Genomic DNA, 14,356 nt, shown 5'->3' with positions numbered 1-14,356 from the left:
GACCTTATGGAGTGGAGCACGTCTGGGAGGACTTCCTGCCAGCGGGAGGTCGGAAGGCCTTTTGACTTTAAGGCTAACGTGACAGCCTTCCAAACAGTAGCATTCTCCCTTTCCACTTGCCCATTACCCCGGGGGTTGTAGCTAGTGGTTCTGCTAGTGGCTATCCCCTTCGAGAGCAAGAACTGGCGCAGCTCGTCACTCATGAATGACGTCCCCCTATCGCTGTGTATGTAGTTCGGCATGCCAAACATGCAGAATAGATTACAGAGACACTTGATGACCATGGCACTGGCCATGTCTGGGCAGGGAATGGCGAAGGGGAAGCGGGAATATTCATCAATGATATTGAGGAAGTATACGTTACGGTCGGCAGAGGGAAGGGGTCCCTTGAAGTCCAGACTTAGGCGCTCGAATGGCCGTGTGGCTTTGATGAGGTGTGCACGGTCAGGCCTGTAGAAACGAGGCTTGCATTCCGCACAGATGCGGCAGGCTCTGGTCATTGCCCTGACCTCCTCGATGGAGTGGGGCAGATTGCGGGACTTTATAAAATGGTATAGTCGGGTGACCCCTGGGTGACAGAGGTCGTTGTGGAGACCCTGTAATTTGTCCGTATGAATGCTGGCACACATTCCCCGCGATAGGGCGTCTGGGGGTTCATTAAGGGCTCCCGGCCTGTACATAATATCATAGTCGAACGTGGATAGTTCGATCCTCCACCTGAGTATTTTGTCATTCTTGATTTTCCCCCTTTGTTATTAAACATGAAAGCCACCGACCGCTGGTCGGTGAGCAGGGTGAAACGTTTGCCGGCTAGGTAGTGTCTCCAGTGCCGCACTGCCTCCACTATAGCCTGTGCCTCCTTCTCGACAGAAGAGTGCCTGATTTCAGGTCCCTGAAGGGTTCGGGAGAAGAAGGCCACAGGTCTCCCAGCCTGATTGAGGGTCGCAGCTAAGGCAAAGTCTGACGCATCGCTTTCGACTTGAAAGGGAATGCATTCGTCCACTGCACACACTGCAGCCCTTTCAATGTCCTGTTTAATACTGGTGAAAGCCTCCCGAGCTTCAGCTGATAGTGGGAAGGACGTCGATTTAATGAGGGGTTGGGCCTTATCCCATTGGGCATAATACGAAAAAAATCCCAGGCACCTTTTTAAAGCTTTGGGATTGTGTGGCAGGGGCAGTTCCTTTAGGGGGCGTAATCGGTCAGGGTCCGGTCCAATTACCCCATCTTCCACCACACAGCCGAGGATACAGAGACGGGTTGTGTTGAAGACACATTTGTCTTTGTTGTAGGTTAGATTCAGCTTTAGGGCAGTTTTTAAAAATCTCGCAAGATTTAGATCGTGGTCTTGCTGGTTGTGCCCGCAGATAGCGACATTGTCCAGATAGGGGTAGGTAGCTTGTAGTTTATTCTCGTCAACCATGCGGTCCATCTCGCGTTGGAAGACCGAGACCCCATTTGTTACCCCGAAGGGCACGCTGAGAAAATGGTAGAGGCGCCCGTTCGCCTCGAAGGCGGTGTATGGGCGGTCCTCCGTTCTAATGGGGCGCTGGTGATACGCGGATTTGAGGTCGATAGTCGAGAAGACACGGTATTGCGTAATCTGGTTGACCATTTCTGATATGCGGGGTAAAGGGTAGGCGTCCAGCTGGGTATAAATATTAACAGTCTGGCTGTAGTCAATTACCATCCGTTTCTTTTCGCTATTTTTAACTATGACTACTTGGGCACGCCACGGACTGGTACTGCATTCAATAATGCCTTCCCGCAGGAGTCTGTCCACTTCCGCCTTGATAAAGTGTCTGTCTTCCAGACTGTACCGTCTACTTTTGGTCGCTATGGGCCTACAGTTCAGAGCAAGATTAGCGAATAAAGAGGGCGGGCTGATTTTTAAGGTTGATAGGCCACAGACTGTGAGTGGTGGCTGGGACCCGCCATATGCTAGCGTGACACTTTCGTGGTGGCACTGGAAGTCCAGGCCCAAAATTACATTAACACAGAGTTCTGGCATCACGAGGAGTTTAAAATCCTTGTAGTCCGTGCCATTTACAGTCAGTGTTACCACACAGTAGCCCAAAATGTCCGAAGTGTGGGGCTTAGCAGCCATAGCAATTCTGCTCCGTGTAGGGGTTACCGTTAATGAGTGCCGCCGTACCAGGCTAGGGTGGATAAAACTCTCGGTACTCCCACAGTCAATTAAACATTTCGTTAAATTCCCGTTTACCTGTATGTCCATCATGGATTTTGTCAACGGGTGTGGCCTGGATTGATCCACCGTGATCGAAGCCACTGTTGGGCCCTGGGCGGCCGTTGAGTCGGGAAAAGATGGCGGATCCCAAGATGGCGGCCCGCACAGCACGCACGAGGCGGTGACGGAGTTGGAAATCGGATTCCCCCTGCAGACTTTTTGCTAAAATGCCCCTTTTTCTTACATTTGAAGCATGTAGCGTCCTTCGCTGGGCATCGTTGTCTGGGGTGCTTGGCCTGGCCGCAGAAGTAGCATTTCGGGCCTTGAGACATTGCCGCTGTAGTAGGACTCCTGGGTGAACTTCTGTGTGGGGACTCCAGCAGCGTAGAGCTGGTCTGAGACCTGGATGGGGAAGATGGCTGATTCCAAGATGGCGGCCCCCTCAGCGCGCACGAGGCAGTGAGGGCCGCATGGCCGGAAGAATAAGAGTCAGAGTTTCTCTGGGCCACGTCCAGCGATCGCGCAGTGGCCAGTACCTTTTTTAAGTCCAGGACCTCCTTCTCCAGCAGTCTCTGCTGGATATAATTCGATTTGAGGCCTGTGATGAAGGAATCGCGGACCAATTCGTCAGAGTACGCGTTGGCCGTCACGGCCTTGCAGTTACAGTCCCGGTCCAGGTCCTTTAGGCCCTGTAAGAAATCGTCCATTGATTCCTCTGGTCGCTGCCTGTGTGTAGCCAGCAGATGTCTGGCGTACACTTCATTTACCGGCCTCTGGTATTGAGCCTTCAGGATAGTGATGGCCTCCGTTTAAGAGGTGGTGTCCCGGATGAACGAATAAATCCGATGACTTACGCGAGTAGTCAGTAGACTCAGTTTATCTACCTCGCTAGCGGATGAGGCCCCCGCGAAGAGTTTGAAGCATTTGAGCCAATGTCCAAATTGATTTGATGCTTCAGCAGAATGTGGATCCAAGTCCAGATGCTCTGGTTTTAGGAGTCGATCCATCCTAGTATTCTTTAGTGATTAAAATTGATGGGCCTTCAATAACCACAAAACTAGAAGTTATAGACTTAAACAAGTTAGCTCTGATCTTAGTGATTAAAAGCCAACATCTCAACACGCCGACTGGTTCACAGGAATGAGTCATACAGATCCTGGGATCTTTATGTAAGAGAAGTCAGGGGCGGAGCCAAGAGCCAAGACCTGGAACCTCCCAGGTTAGTCAGGAAAGAGGAAGTGAAACTATACACAGTGGGGGAGGGTAATATACATGAGTGCAAAACGAATACAGGATCAAGACAAACAGATTTCATTACAGAGGGAAAACAACTATCTTAACAATCCCTTTATCCTTATCCCACCCCCTATACCTAACTAGATTAAGCTATGAGGGGTCAGAACTTCATGCTCACCAATCAAAAGGGTTTGTTGGACTCAAAACAGCGGCGGGGTTCGGGATTCGCTCTTGGTGCTCTCTGGAGCCTGCCGTCGTCACGTGGTCTCCGGGCGCTGCAAGGGCGTTGTCCAGGTTCGGGTACCCCAAAGTTAAAGTCTCTGTTTGGATACTTTACCTTGCAGGGATGATTCTTCGTCGTCAGCCGACAGTTTGAGTTGGTGTGCAGATATTCGCAGGTCGGCTGAGGCTGAAGGCCCAATAATTCGAAGCGTCTCCTCAGTTCGTCTCCTCAGTTCATCTCCTCAGTTCGTCTCCTTCAGGTGGTCTTCCCTCCTCCCCTCGTCGCGTCCCGCCTCGCCTGGCCTGAATTGTCCGTGTCCGCCCAATGCAGTGCCGGGGCGGTTTCCAGATGGAGTGGCAAAAAGGCACGGGCAAAGGCCAGGGGGTAAGCACGGGACGGGGAAAGAGCGACAGCCACGAGGGCGAGGGGCCGAAGAGCGGAGAGAGAAGAGAAGAGCGATTGCTACCCGGGGGCCTTCATTTATACTCCTTTTGAAAACCCTTATCTGCGCGCCAACTCAGGTTAGTTCTTTGTCTTAATCTTGGCGGGCTATTTTAAATAATGGTAGCAATCCATGCTAACTTTGTAGCTGGCCGGTAATCGCATCTACTGGCCCGATAATTGACTTGTATTGTCATGAATGTTCCTTGATGGGCCTGTCCGGCCTTGATGGCTCCCTTAATCTGTTTCCGATTATATATGTAGACTGTTTGATGGCCTTAACTATAGGCCTAAACTGAATTTAGAGTTGCCAACAATTCAGTCTAATACATAATTCAGAGTCCTGTCTGGTTTCAAAATACAAAGTCTCTCTTCACAGAAAACTGCAGCTTGGGTTTCGATCCACAAGCTGTCTGCGTTGCAGAGTCCATTTTAAAATCCCACAAGCTTTCTGCCACGAGGCACGGACGCCATCTTGGGTACCCTTTTTGATTTAAAATGTCCACGCAGGGTCCCGTTTATTACTGCAGCTTGGGTTTCGATCCACAAGCTGTCTGCGTTGCAGAGTCCATTTTAAAATCCCATAGGCTTTCTGCCACGAGGCACGGACGCCATCTTGGGTACCCTTTTTGATTTAAAATGTCCACGCAGGGTCCCGTTTATTAATAACGGCCTTCGAGGAAATGCAGAAATTTTGCAAATCTTACACGAAGAAGAGAAAGAGGAGGAGGAAGAGGTGCGCCTTGCGGGCCCTGTTGTGACAAAAGCAGCATTTTTCCAGTTCACTACTGCCCGTCAAGCAAGGGATGCACACTGCCATGCCACATTCACATAAGCTTACTCTTCAACCATAGGTGGCTACCATATGGCTCTCTAATTGTAGGCGACCTTTCTCCAATGTCATACATCATCTCTGCTATAACCAGTTCTTTCCTATCACTTTCACCATCATCATTACAAATGCAAGTCGCCCTGAGCCCTCAATGCGCATTTGCCATTTCCCATAAAACACAGGCCACACATTCAACTGTTTGCCATCACTTTTGTTTACTACATTGACAAAAGGACTGCAATGCAAACGCTTAAGTAGAAGCAGAAAAATCATGACAAAACACCCAAGTGAGTCTCCTTCTGACTATTTGTGTTTTACCTTCCTCTTACGCGTGCTTCTACGTGGTGCTTCCCCTGTGGCTTCAGCAGATGTGGAGGCACCTTGCTCACTTGGAGGCTGCGCCTGCTTAGACACCTTTGGCGGGCGTCCTCTGGATTTGGGAGCCTGGGAGGGCTCTTCAGTAGTCTGCTCTTCCTGGGGCTGCAAATTGGTCACTAACATCCCTCTCATGGGTCAGCCGCACTTCAGTGCTAGCAAGTGTCTGGAGAGCACCTTGCTGCACATCAGGGGGGCCATGAGGACCCGTATCTGTACTGGCGGTCCTCATAACAAGGACGTCCATGAAGCTCTGGTGTCTCTGCTCAATAGCTGCCCATCTCTCCTCCAGAGATGACAATCTATTTTGAGCAGTCACCATGCTTTCGTTAACTCTGGCGACTTACGTCCTCCATGGAGGTTGCCATCCTCTCCATGGCGGTACGTTCATGCGCCATTGCCTCCACAACGGCAGTGCCACATTTTAGAGATAGACTCCTCCATTCTCTGCACACTCGCACTTACCCTGGAGGCAAACCCTTCCAGAGACTCCTGCACTTGTTCCTGAAATTCCCGAACCACTCTCTTTCTGGATGGCCCCAGAGGTAGAGCGTCTGCATGCAGCTGAGCAGAGCTAGGAGAGTCCTGCGACCTCCGAACGAGGACTCTCCACAACTGCTGCTGTCTCCACCATCTGCTGATGCTCACTTGTGAGCTGTGATACACCAGGTGACAACACTACTCTAAGCCGTGAGGGCCCCGCCAAGGTGGTCATTTCTGCGCTGGTGCTGGGTGCGCTGAGTCCTGGTGCAGGTTCCTCTGAGGAGTCGCCTGGCTCTTCCTCCTGGACAGTGGGGAGGGTGGCTCTCGATGTTTCTGTGGGAAAGTAAAAGCATGAGTTAGACATCTGATTTTGATGCAGCAGACACATCCTATTGTGCAGATGATACAAAGGGAATCTCTATGAACATCATATGCCATTGCAGTCAATCATGAAATGTAAATGAGAAGGATGAAACTCTATTCTGTCACCAGCTTCGTCTAGTGCACCCGTCTCTCCATCGCCCACTTCCAGATCCTCGCCACCTCCGACTATTTTGTGCACTGCCTCCTCAGCACTTGTCAATGTTGCAAGGGTAGGTGTGCCTCCTCCTGTCTGTGCTCTCTCCTTATCTTTTCCTGCAAGGAGGTACACAAGCGGAGTTTCAACCGCAGTGATGGAGCGAGTGTGAAGAATCCCTAACATAGAAGCTTGGAGGGAGACCAAGATGGAGTGAGGTGCCAAGAGGAAGCTAGCTCCCTGTGCGTTGTTAGTTGTTGGCAGTGCACAACAGTGAGAGCGAGTGTGAGGCGTGCATAGGCAGGATGGTGAAGTGATTCAGTACAGAGAGAGAGATGGATTGGTAAGGGTGCAAGGGAAGTAAAGGTAAGGTGGGATGTGGAGGAAAATGCTTACAAAGCAGAGTGCTGGATAAGGTCAGAAATGGGGATGTTTGCTGATGACTGCACAGTGTTCAGTGCCATTCACAACTCTTCAGGTAATGAAGCAGTCCATGCTCGCATGCAACAAGACCTGGACGTTCAGGCTTGGGCTGATAAGTGGCAGGTAACATTCGTACCACAGACGTGCCAGGCAATGAGTATCTCCAACAAGCGAGAGTCTAACCGCTGCCCCTTGACATTCAATGGCATTAGTATCGCCGAATCCCCCACCACCAACATCCTGGGGGGTCACCATTGACCAGAAACTGGACCAGTCACATAAATACTGTGGCAATAAGAGCAGGTCAGAGGCTGGGTATTCTGCGGCGACTGTCTCACCTCCTGACTCCCCAAAGGCTTTCTACCATCTACAAGGCACATGTAAGGATTGTGATGGAATACTCTCCACTTGCCTGGATGAGTGCAGCTCCAACAACACTCAAGAAGCTCGACACCATCCAGTACAAAGCAGCCCGCTTGATTGGCACCCCATCCACCACCTTAAACATTCACTCCCTCCACCACCGGCGTACCGTGGCTGCAGCAACTCGCCAAGGCTTCCTCGGCAGCACCTCCCAAACCCGTGACCTCTTCCACCTAGGACAAGAGCAGCAGACGCATGGGAACACCACCACCTCCAAGTCACACATCATCCTGACTTAGAAGTATATCGCCGATCCTTCATCGTCGCTGGGTCAAAATCCTGGAACTCCCTACCTAACAGCACTGTGGGAGTACCTTCACCATACGGACTGCAGCGGTTCAAGAAGGCGGCTGACCACCACCTTCTCAAGGGCAACTAGGGATAGGCAATAAATGCTGGCCTTGCCAGCGACCCCCACATCCCATAAAAACAAATATTTTTTTTTAAATCCTATTAGGTCCTGGCATCTTATCCTCTTTTTAGCTTAACGTTTCAATGTTTTTGTGAGCGTTGTTGGTGCTTTCCTATTTCAGACAAATCAGTCAAGCATTTCCAGGTCAGATGTGGCACAGATTAGCAAAGCATACTCTACTCTGACCCAACAGCATGGGTCTACTCCAAATCTCAGAAGCCTTCCTTACTGTACTAAATGTGACATTTTTCATTTTTTACACCAACCATCCATGTGGCCTTTCTTTCGAGCTCAGTTGAGATTGCACAAACTTATTTCACATAGGACCTTTGCAGCCAGCAGAGAGAACCCAGGTCCCAGAGGTGAAAGGACAGTCTACTAACTCACCAACACTAAGTCCTGTGCTCTGATTTAAAAAAAATTTAAAATGTGAGGCTAGGGTTTCACTTTATAAAAAAAAAAATACAGGTGCAGGTTTTAGTGTGCAAGTGTGGAAATCACAAAAAGTAGCTGCATGTACTAATCATTAGTCCTTGGGAAGTCTGAAAGGAACTCCTTTCTGGGGTGCCTCAGCCAGTCTGGGTCGCTCCTGGTCTGGAATTATTCTGAATAATTTGTGTGAAAAATTGCCTTAAAAATGTACCGCAGAGGTTGCACAAAATGAAAAATGAGTTATTTTATTTTGGCAGAACCGTCACAGTTCAGCCTGATTTAAGCATCCAGGTAGTTTGCTTTTTAAAAAAAATTGCTTATGGGGATTCTGTACACAAGATGCAAATAATCGGCTTTCCTATCAATACAGATCATTATAATGCATTCTATTTTAGATGTGGGGAAGGGTAAAGAGTCGCCCAGTGTTAGTCACTGGTGTAGCATTGAAACCTGCAATTGCATTTTACACTATTGGGCTGCAGACTTACGGTCTGTTTATCTGATTTTTTTTTTTATTTTTAAGTACAACTTTAAAGGTGATGTGGGGCAATTAATAGTTCGTACCAAGTCAGACAAAGGTGCACACTTTATCTTATGTTCTCAGACCCATATAGCTATATATTTGCCTATATGTGACCTGTTGTTGGCTCTTTGTTATCCGGTTAGTAATCTGGTGTAGTACGTCATCCAGTGCACCTGCATTATTCGCATAGCTCCTCCTTTGTGTCCTTTGTACAGGCAAAAAAAATGGGTTTTAGAATTAATTGAAATAGTTGAACTGTTGCCCAGTATCACTCCTTAGAAAAAAAGGAATTAAATCTAAACCACTACAGTGTGTGTTTGGCTTTGATTGTGTGAGTCTGTTTTAATGAGAACTTCAAAACTCAAATGAGTGACGATCGTTGCTTAAAGAAAACTTTTTTAAAAAATTGCAGCAACATAAAGGGTTTTGCTAATCCTCAGCCCTTCTGTTTGCAAGCTCCAGGGGTTCTCTTTAAGACCGGATCAGTCTGCAGCCTGGTTGGGTAATGCCAGCATATGGTGTCAGGCTGGTAAAGCGCAAGTTCAGTCTCAACACTTCCAGTTCTCGACCACGTCGTGGTGGGGGATGGGCGAAGTGGAGCTGTTGTCGGGGGGGGATGTCTGAAGGGCAATTGTGCTGCTCCTGGTTTGTTAACTTAGAGCAGTCTTGACAGAAGCTTTAGGCACAGGTCAACTCTAGGAGGTGCCTTACCCAGCAACATCTGAATGGGTGGGTGAGAAAACATACAATTTAAAAAAAGAACTCATCATCTAGCTCACAGGCTAAACTGTTTAAGTCAATTCCTCATGAGTTCTTTACGCTGATCATCAACGAACAGCTCAGTGGGTTTGACCCTGTTGTCAGTTTTTTTTGTATTCTCGTGTATAACCCACTAGGCATTTATTAGAGCCGCCTTGTTTGTGCTATATTAATTTATTCTTGAGAATAGTACAGGACAGTCAGCATTAAGTTGCTATATGTTCATGGTATCGCAATCCTAATCATGTTTTATATTTTCTTGGAGTTAATTAACTTTCTCAAAATACAAATCTTGATGTATTTTTAAAAATTCTTTTTCCAGTTAATCTAACGTAATTATCAGAGGTGCTCTGGTTTAGGATTATCACAGCTATGAGAAGGGACCTGATATATTACTTGCATTTAAATGTCGTGCAATACTTATATAGGGACAGCTAATATCCTGACAGAAAATAAACAATTGCAAGTAAAAGATTGTAAGATTAAACTCCACATACAAAGATTCGTAAGACGTCATCATGTATAGCTAGTCAGGAAGGTAATACAGCAGATAACAACAGGAAGTCACACAGCTACTTTCCTGCAGCTGATAAAGATTTCCTTCTCGAATTTAAAGTTTTAAGATGGTTTATGCACCTCTGCTACTTGCAGTCCATAGAATACTAAAAACAATGAAATGTTTGGGCAATGTTGCAGTTCAGATGTTATTTACTTCAGCTAAGTGTTGCCTTCATGTTGGGCAGTAAGTACTCTTCAAGCTAGTAGTTCTTGCCTTTTATGTTTTGCAGCATAACTGTGTTGGTTAGTGAAGGCAGTTTGTTGATGGCTTTGTTACTTCCTCACTGAGTTGTCACTAAATGTCAGCTCCTGCTAAAAAATAGTGTTGTGGGTCTTTGAACCTGTAAATTAAATATTTATAGATAACTACTGAAAATACAGACCCTGTCAAAAAGGTCAGATTCATTCCAGGTTGCTAGAATGGAGTTTGTTCTTTTGGGATTGTACATACTCTGCGAAACGACTTGAAAATGTTTGTAAGAAAACTTGCTACAGAGTTATGCAGGTTTGTATGCACTAAAGTAAGTACAATAGCAGTCTTTAAAGGAAGTTGGCTGTTTCAGTACTAAATTAGACATTTTTGAGTGCAGTTTTCATATTTCACTATAAAAAGGAATGGCAGCAATATAACACTTATTTTTATCTCATTGGAATCGTTGGGCCGGATTTTGCTCTGTGTCGAACTAATTACGCTTGCACTTTCCCACACGCTTTCTACGGGACCTGTGTGAACAGGGCAAGCAACTGTGTGTCTCCAATAACCAATCAGATTGAAGAATCATTCATGAGCAGCGCAGTCTCAACCAGGAAATGTAAGTTCGAATAATTAATTCAATGTCAAATCAGGTGCAGACAGTGAAATAAAGAGAGGGAAAGAAAAGATGGGATTAAGAGAGAGAAATAAGTGACAGAAAGAAAAAGCAAAAAAAAAATTAAAATTTCTTACGATCTCCAACAATAATTCAAATCTAAAGGAATGAAACTCCATACTTGTAAAATGTTCAGTGCCAGAGAGGTTGTTTGGCAGTAATTAAGACGTATCACACCGTTAAAAATTTACCTACATTGGAATGGACAAGCCCTAACATTTTCTGGTGAGTTTAGTGGGTATCTATCACATAAGTACCGCAACTTCATGTATTTCAACGCCGAGCCTCTCGGCGAGATACTATTGTAGTGAAGCTTCTGGAGGAGCACGGCAACTCGGACAGCAACTTCCTGATTTCCGTGTTTACCTGCGCATGTGTAGTTGCCGGAGGTTGCTGCCTGATTTACACTTTTAGCCTGGGCACTGTTAGCCGTACCGCTTTTTTCTACCGCAAAATCCAGCCCGATATCTCCATAAAATGTTTCCATGTTTAATTCCGTTATAATATTGCTTCGGGAATCTGAGCAGAATCGTTCTAGAGATGAAGCCTATTTTTATTTGCAATTTTTATGGAAAAAAACATTTTCACGCGACTCTTCATCTCTTACATTGCTTTCCATCTTTTTAAGATTGCAATAATTTTATGCTTTCCTTGTGTAATTGAATGAACTAGAAACATGCTTAATTTGATGTTGACCAATTTTTAAAAAAAAGATTCTTTCACTATTTCTGTCAAATAATAAATGTGAAAACAGTGCTTCTATGAGACATATACATGGCTGAGGCAAAATATCACCAATTCTTCACTAAAACTCTTTTTTCGCATACTCGTGATCTGAATAGAGCAACCAACAGCTAGGATTATGATTTCAGTAGGTCTGTAATGGACACATCTCTTTCTTTGGTTCAACGTCTATTATTAGTCCTCTGAAACATTGTGGGACTTTTTTTTTACATTAAAGGCACCATATAGTACAGGTTGTGACCCAATTCATTGTTGTGTGATGGGAGAGGTACACACTGAAGGGTCTTTTTAGATCTGCTGATACATAATGAAACATCTATTTTGATCTGCAGAAACATAATGAAGCATCTTTTTCATTCTTTTTGTTCCATTAGGTGGCAAAAAAGCTATGAAGTGGCTCATTGAAGGCGCCAGAAGCTGATTAAGCAACCATTAACCTTGTCCAACGACAGACCTTAAGGGATCGCTTAAACACCATGGCGCACAGTATGAATTTTGATCTAGATATTTCTGATAGTGTGCCAGGGACCAGGTGAGTAATTTGTTCTTGTGGTGAGTTGCTTCCTGTTTCCAGGAGAAATGACCCAATTCAGGTATTCAAATGATCCCAAATGAGATTATAATTCCAGGTCACAGTCTAAGGATAAGGGGTAAGCCATTTAGGACAGAAATGAGGACGAATTTCTTCACCCAGAGAGTGGTGAACCTGTGGAATTCTCTACCACAGAAGGCAGTTGAGGCCAATACATTAAATATATTTAAGAAGGAGTTGGATATATTTCTCAAGGCTAAAGGGATCAAGGGGTATGGGGAGAAAGCAGGGACCGGGTACTGAATTTGGATGATCAGCCATGATCGCATTGAATGGCGGAGCAGGCTCGAGGGGCCGAATGGCCTACTCCTGCTCCTATCTTCTATGTTTCTATCAATGTAGAACTGTCAGTAATGATACGGGTCAAATCTTTAACTTTGCTGATGATACAAAGCTAGGTGGGAATGTAAGTTGTGAGGAGGATGCAAAGAGGCTTCAAGGAGATATAGACTGGCTAAGTGAGTGGACAAGAACATAGCAAATTGAATATAATGTGAAGTTATCCACTTTGGTAGGAAAAATAGAAAAGCAGAGTATTTTTTAAATGGTGAGAGATTGGGAAATGTTGGTGTTCAGAGGGACCTGGGTGTCCTTGTACACAAATCACTGAAAGTTAACATGCAGGTACAGCAAGCAATTAGGAAAGCAAATGGTATGTTGGCCTTTATTACAAGAGGATTTGAGTATAAGAATAAAGATGTCTTACTGTAATTATATAGGGCCCTGGTGAGACCACACCTGGAGTATTGTGTACAGTTTTGGTCTCCTTACCTAAAGAAGGATATACTTGCCATTGAGGGAGTGCAACGAAGGTTCACCAGACTGATTCCTGGGATGGGGGATTGTCCTATGAGGAGAGATTGAGTAGACTAGGCCTATATTCTCTAGAGTTTAGAAGAATGAGAGGTGATCTCATTGAAACATACAAAAGTCTTACAGGGCTTGACAGGGTAGATGCAGGGAGGATGTTTTCCCTGGTTGGGGAGTCTAGAACCAGGGGTCACAGTCTCAGAATAAGGGGTTGGCCATTTAGGACTGAGATGAGGAGAAATTTCTTCACTGAGGGTGGTGAATCTTTGGAATTCTCTACCCCAGAGGGCTGTGGAGGCTCAGTCGTTGAGTATATTAAAGACAGAGATCGATAGATTTTTGAATATTAAGGGAATCAAGGGATATGGGATAGTGCAGGAAAGTGGCGTTGAGGTAGAAGATCAGCCATGATCTCATTGAATGGCGGAGCAGACTCGAAAGGCCAAATGGTCTACTCCTGCTCCTATTTCTTGTGTTCTTATGTTCTTTAAAGAGATGATTATCTTTCATGTAGGGGCAGACTTCAAGTGATCTGATAGACTTGAGAGCCTTTTGGCCTTTATTTATTGAGGGTGGCACCACGTCACTGTTAATAGTTATTCTATGTAGGCAAGGGATATTTTATGATTGCGATTAATTTAAACTCATTACTCAAAATAAAGTGTATTTGTTTCTGCTAAGAACTGGGATGAAGTCCTCCCCCGCCTCAACCAGTTCACCAGTCTCTTCTTTCCTCTCCTGCCACCCATGCACTTGCCCCAGTATTCGGAGGTGTCCATCTATCTTGTGGTCTTTTGTAAGTGTTCCCTGAAATTTCCCCATCACGTTGGTTTCCTTCCCCCCGCCACCCACCAAAAGGAAGTTCAGACTTGAACTGTAAGCAAGTCTCTATCTTGGATGATAAGAACACTTGTCTGATAAGTGATCCCTTTAGAAACATAGAAGATAGGAGCATGAGTAGGCCATTCGGTCCCTCGAGCCTGCTCCGCCATTCAGTGAGATCATGGCTGATCATCCAAATTCAGTACCTGGTCCCTGCTTTCTCCCCATACCCCTTGATCCCTTTAGCCTTGAGAAATATATCCAACTCCTTCTTGAATATATTTAATGAATTGGCCTCCACCGCCCTCTGTGGTAGAGAATTCCACAGGTTCACCACTCTCTGGGTGAAGAAATTCCTCCTCATTTTTGTCCTAAATGGCCTACCCCTTATCCTTAGACTGTGACCCCTGGTTCTGGACTCCCCGACCATCGGGAACTTCCTTCCAGCATCTAGTCTGTCTAGTCCTGTTAGAATTTTATAAGTTTCGATGAGATCCCCTCTCATTCTTCTAAACTCCAGCGAGTACAAGCCCAATCGACCCAATCTCTCCCCATACGTCATTCCTGCTATCCCAGGTATCAGCCTGGTGAATCTTCGCTGAACTCCTTCCATGGCAAGAAAATCCTTCCTCAGATAAGGCGACCAAAACTGCACACAATACTCAATACTCAAGGTGTGGTCTCACCAAGGCCC

The 14,356-nt window shown here is 45.9% G+C and overlaps 1 protein-coding gene across 2 annotated transcripts in view; it reads left to right on the top strand.

The window, feature by feature from the left end:
• The window catches only part of tmc6b (transmembrane channel-like 6b), a 125,396-nt gene that overhangs the window by 46,492 nt on the left and 64,548 nt on the right, over positions 1–14,356 (top strand). For both annotated transcript variants that reach the window (XM_085963736.1, XM_085963735.1), the window contains exon 2: positions 11,813–11,970. In XM_085963736.1, the coding sequence (XP_085819862.1) occupies positions 11,915–11,970 (56 nt within the window). In that variant the 5' untranslated portion in view covers positions 11,813–11,914. The remainder of the gene's footprint in view (positions 1–11,812; positions 11,971–14,356) is intronic.

The sequence above is a fragment of the Somniosus microcephalus genome, chromosome 21 (genome assembly GCF_052327205.1).
Source record: "Somniosus microcephalus isolate GS21.2 chromosome 21, FLI_Smic_1.0, whole genome shotgun sequence".
Taxonomy (NCBI): domain Eukaryota; kingdom Metazoa; phylum Chordata; class Chondrichthyes; order Squaliformes; family Somniosidae; genus Somniosus; species Somniosus microcephalus.
The sequence above is the reverse complement of the archived record's forward strand: the minus strand, read 5'-3'. Positions and strand labels throughout refer to the sequence as shown.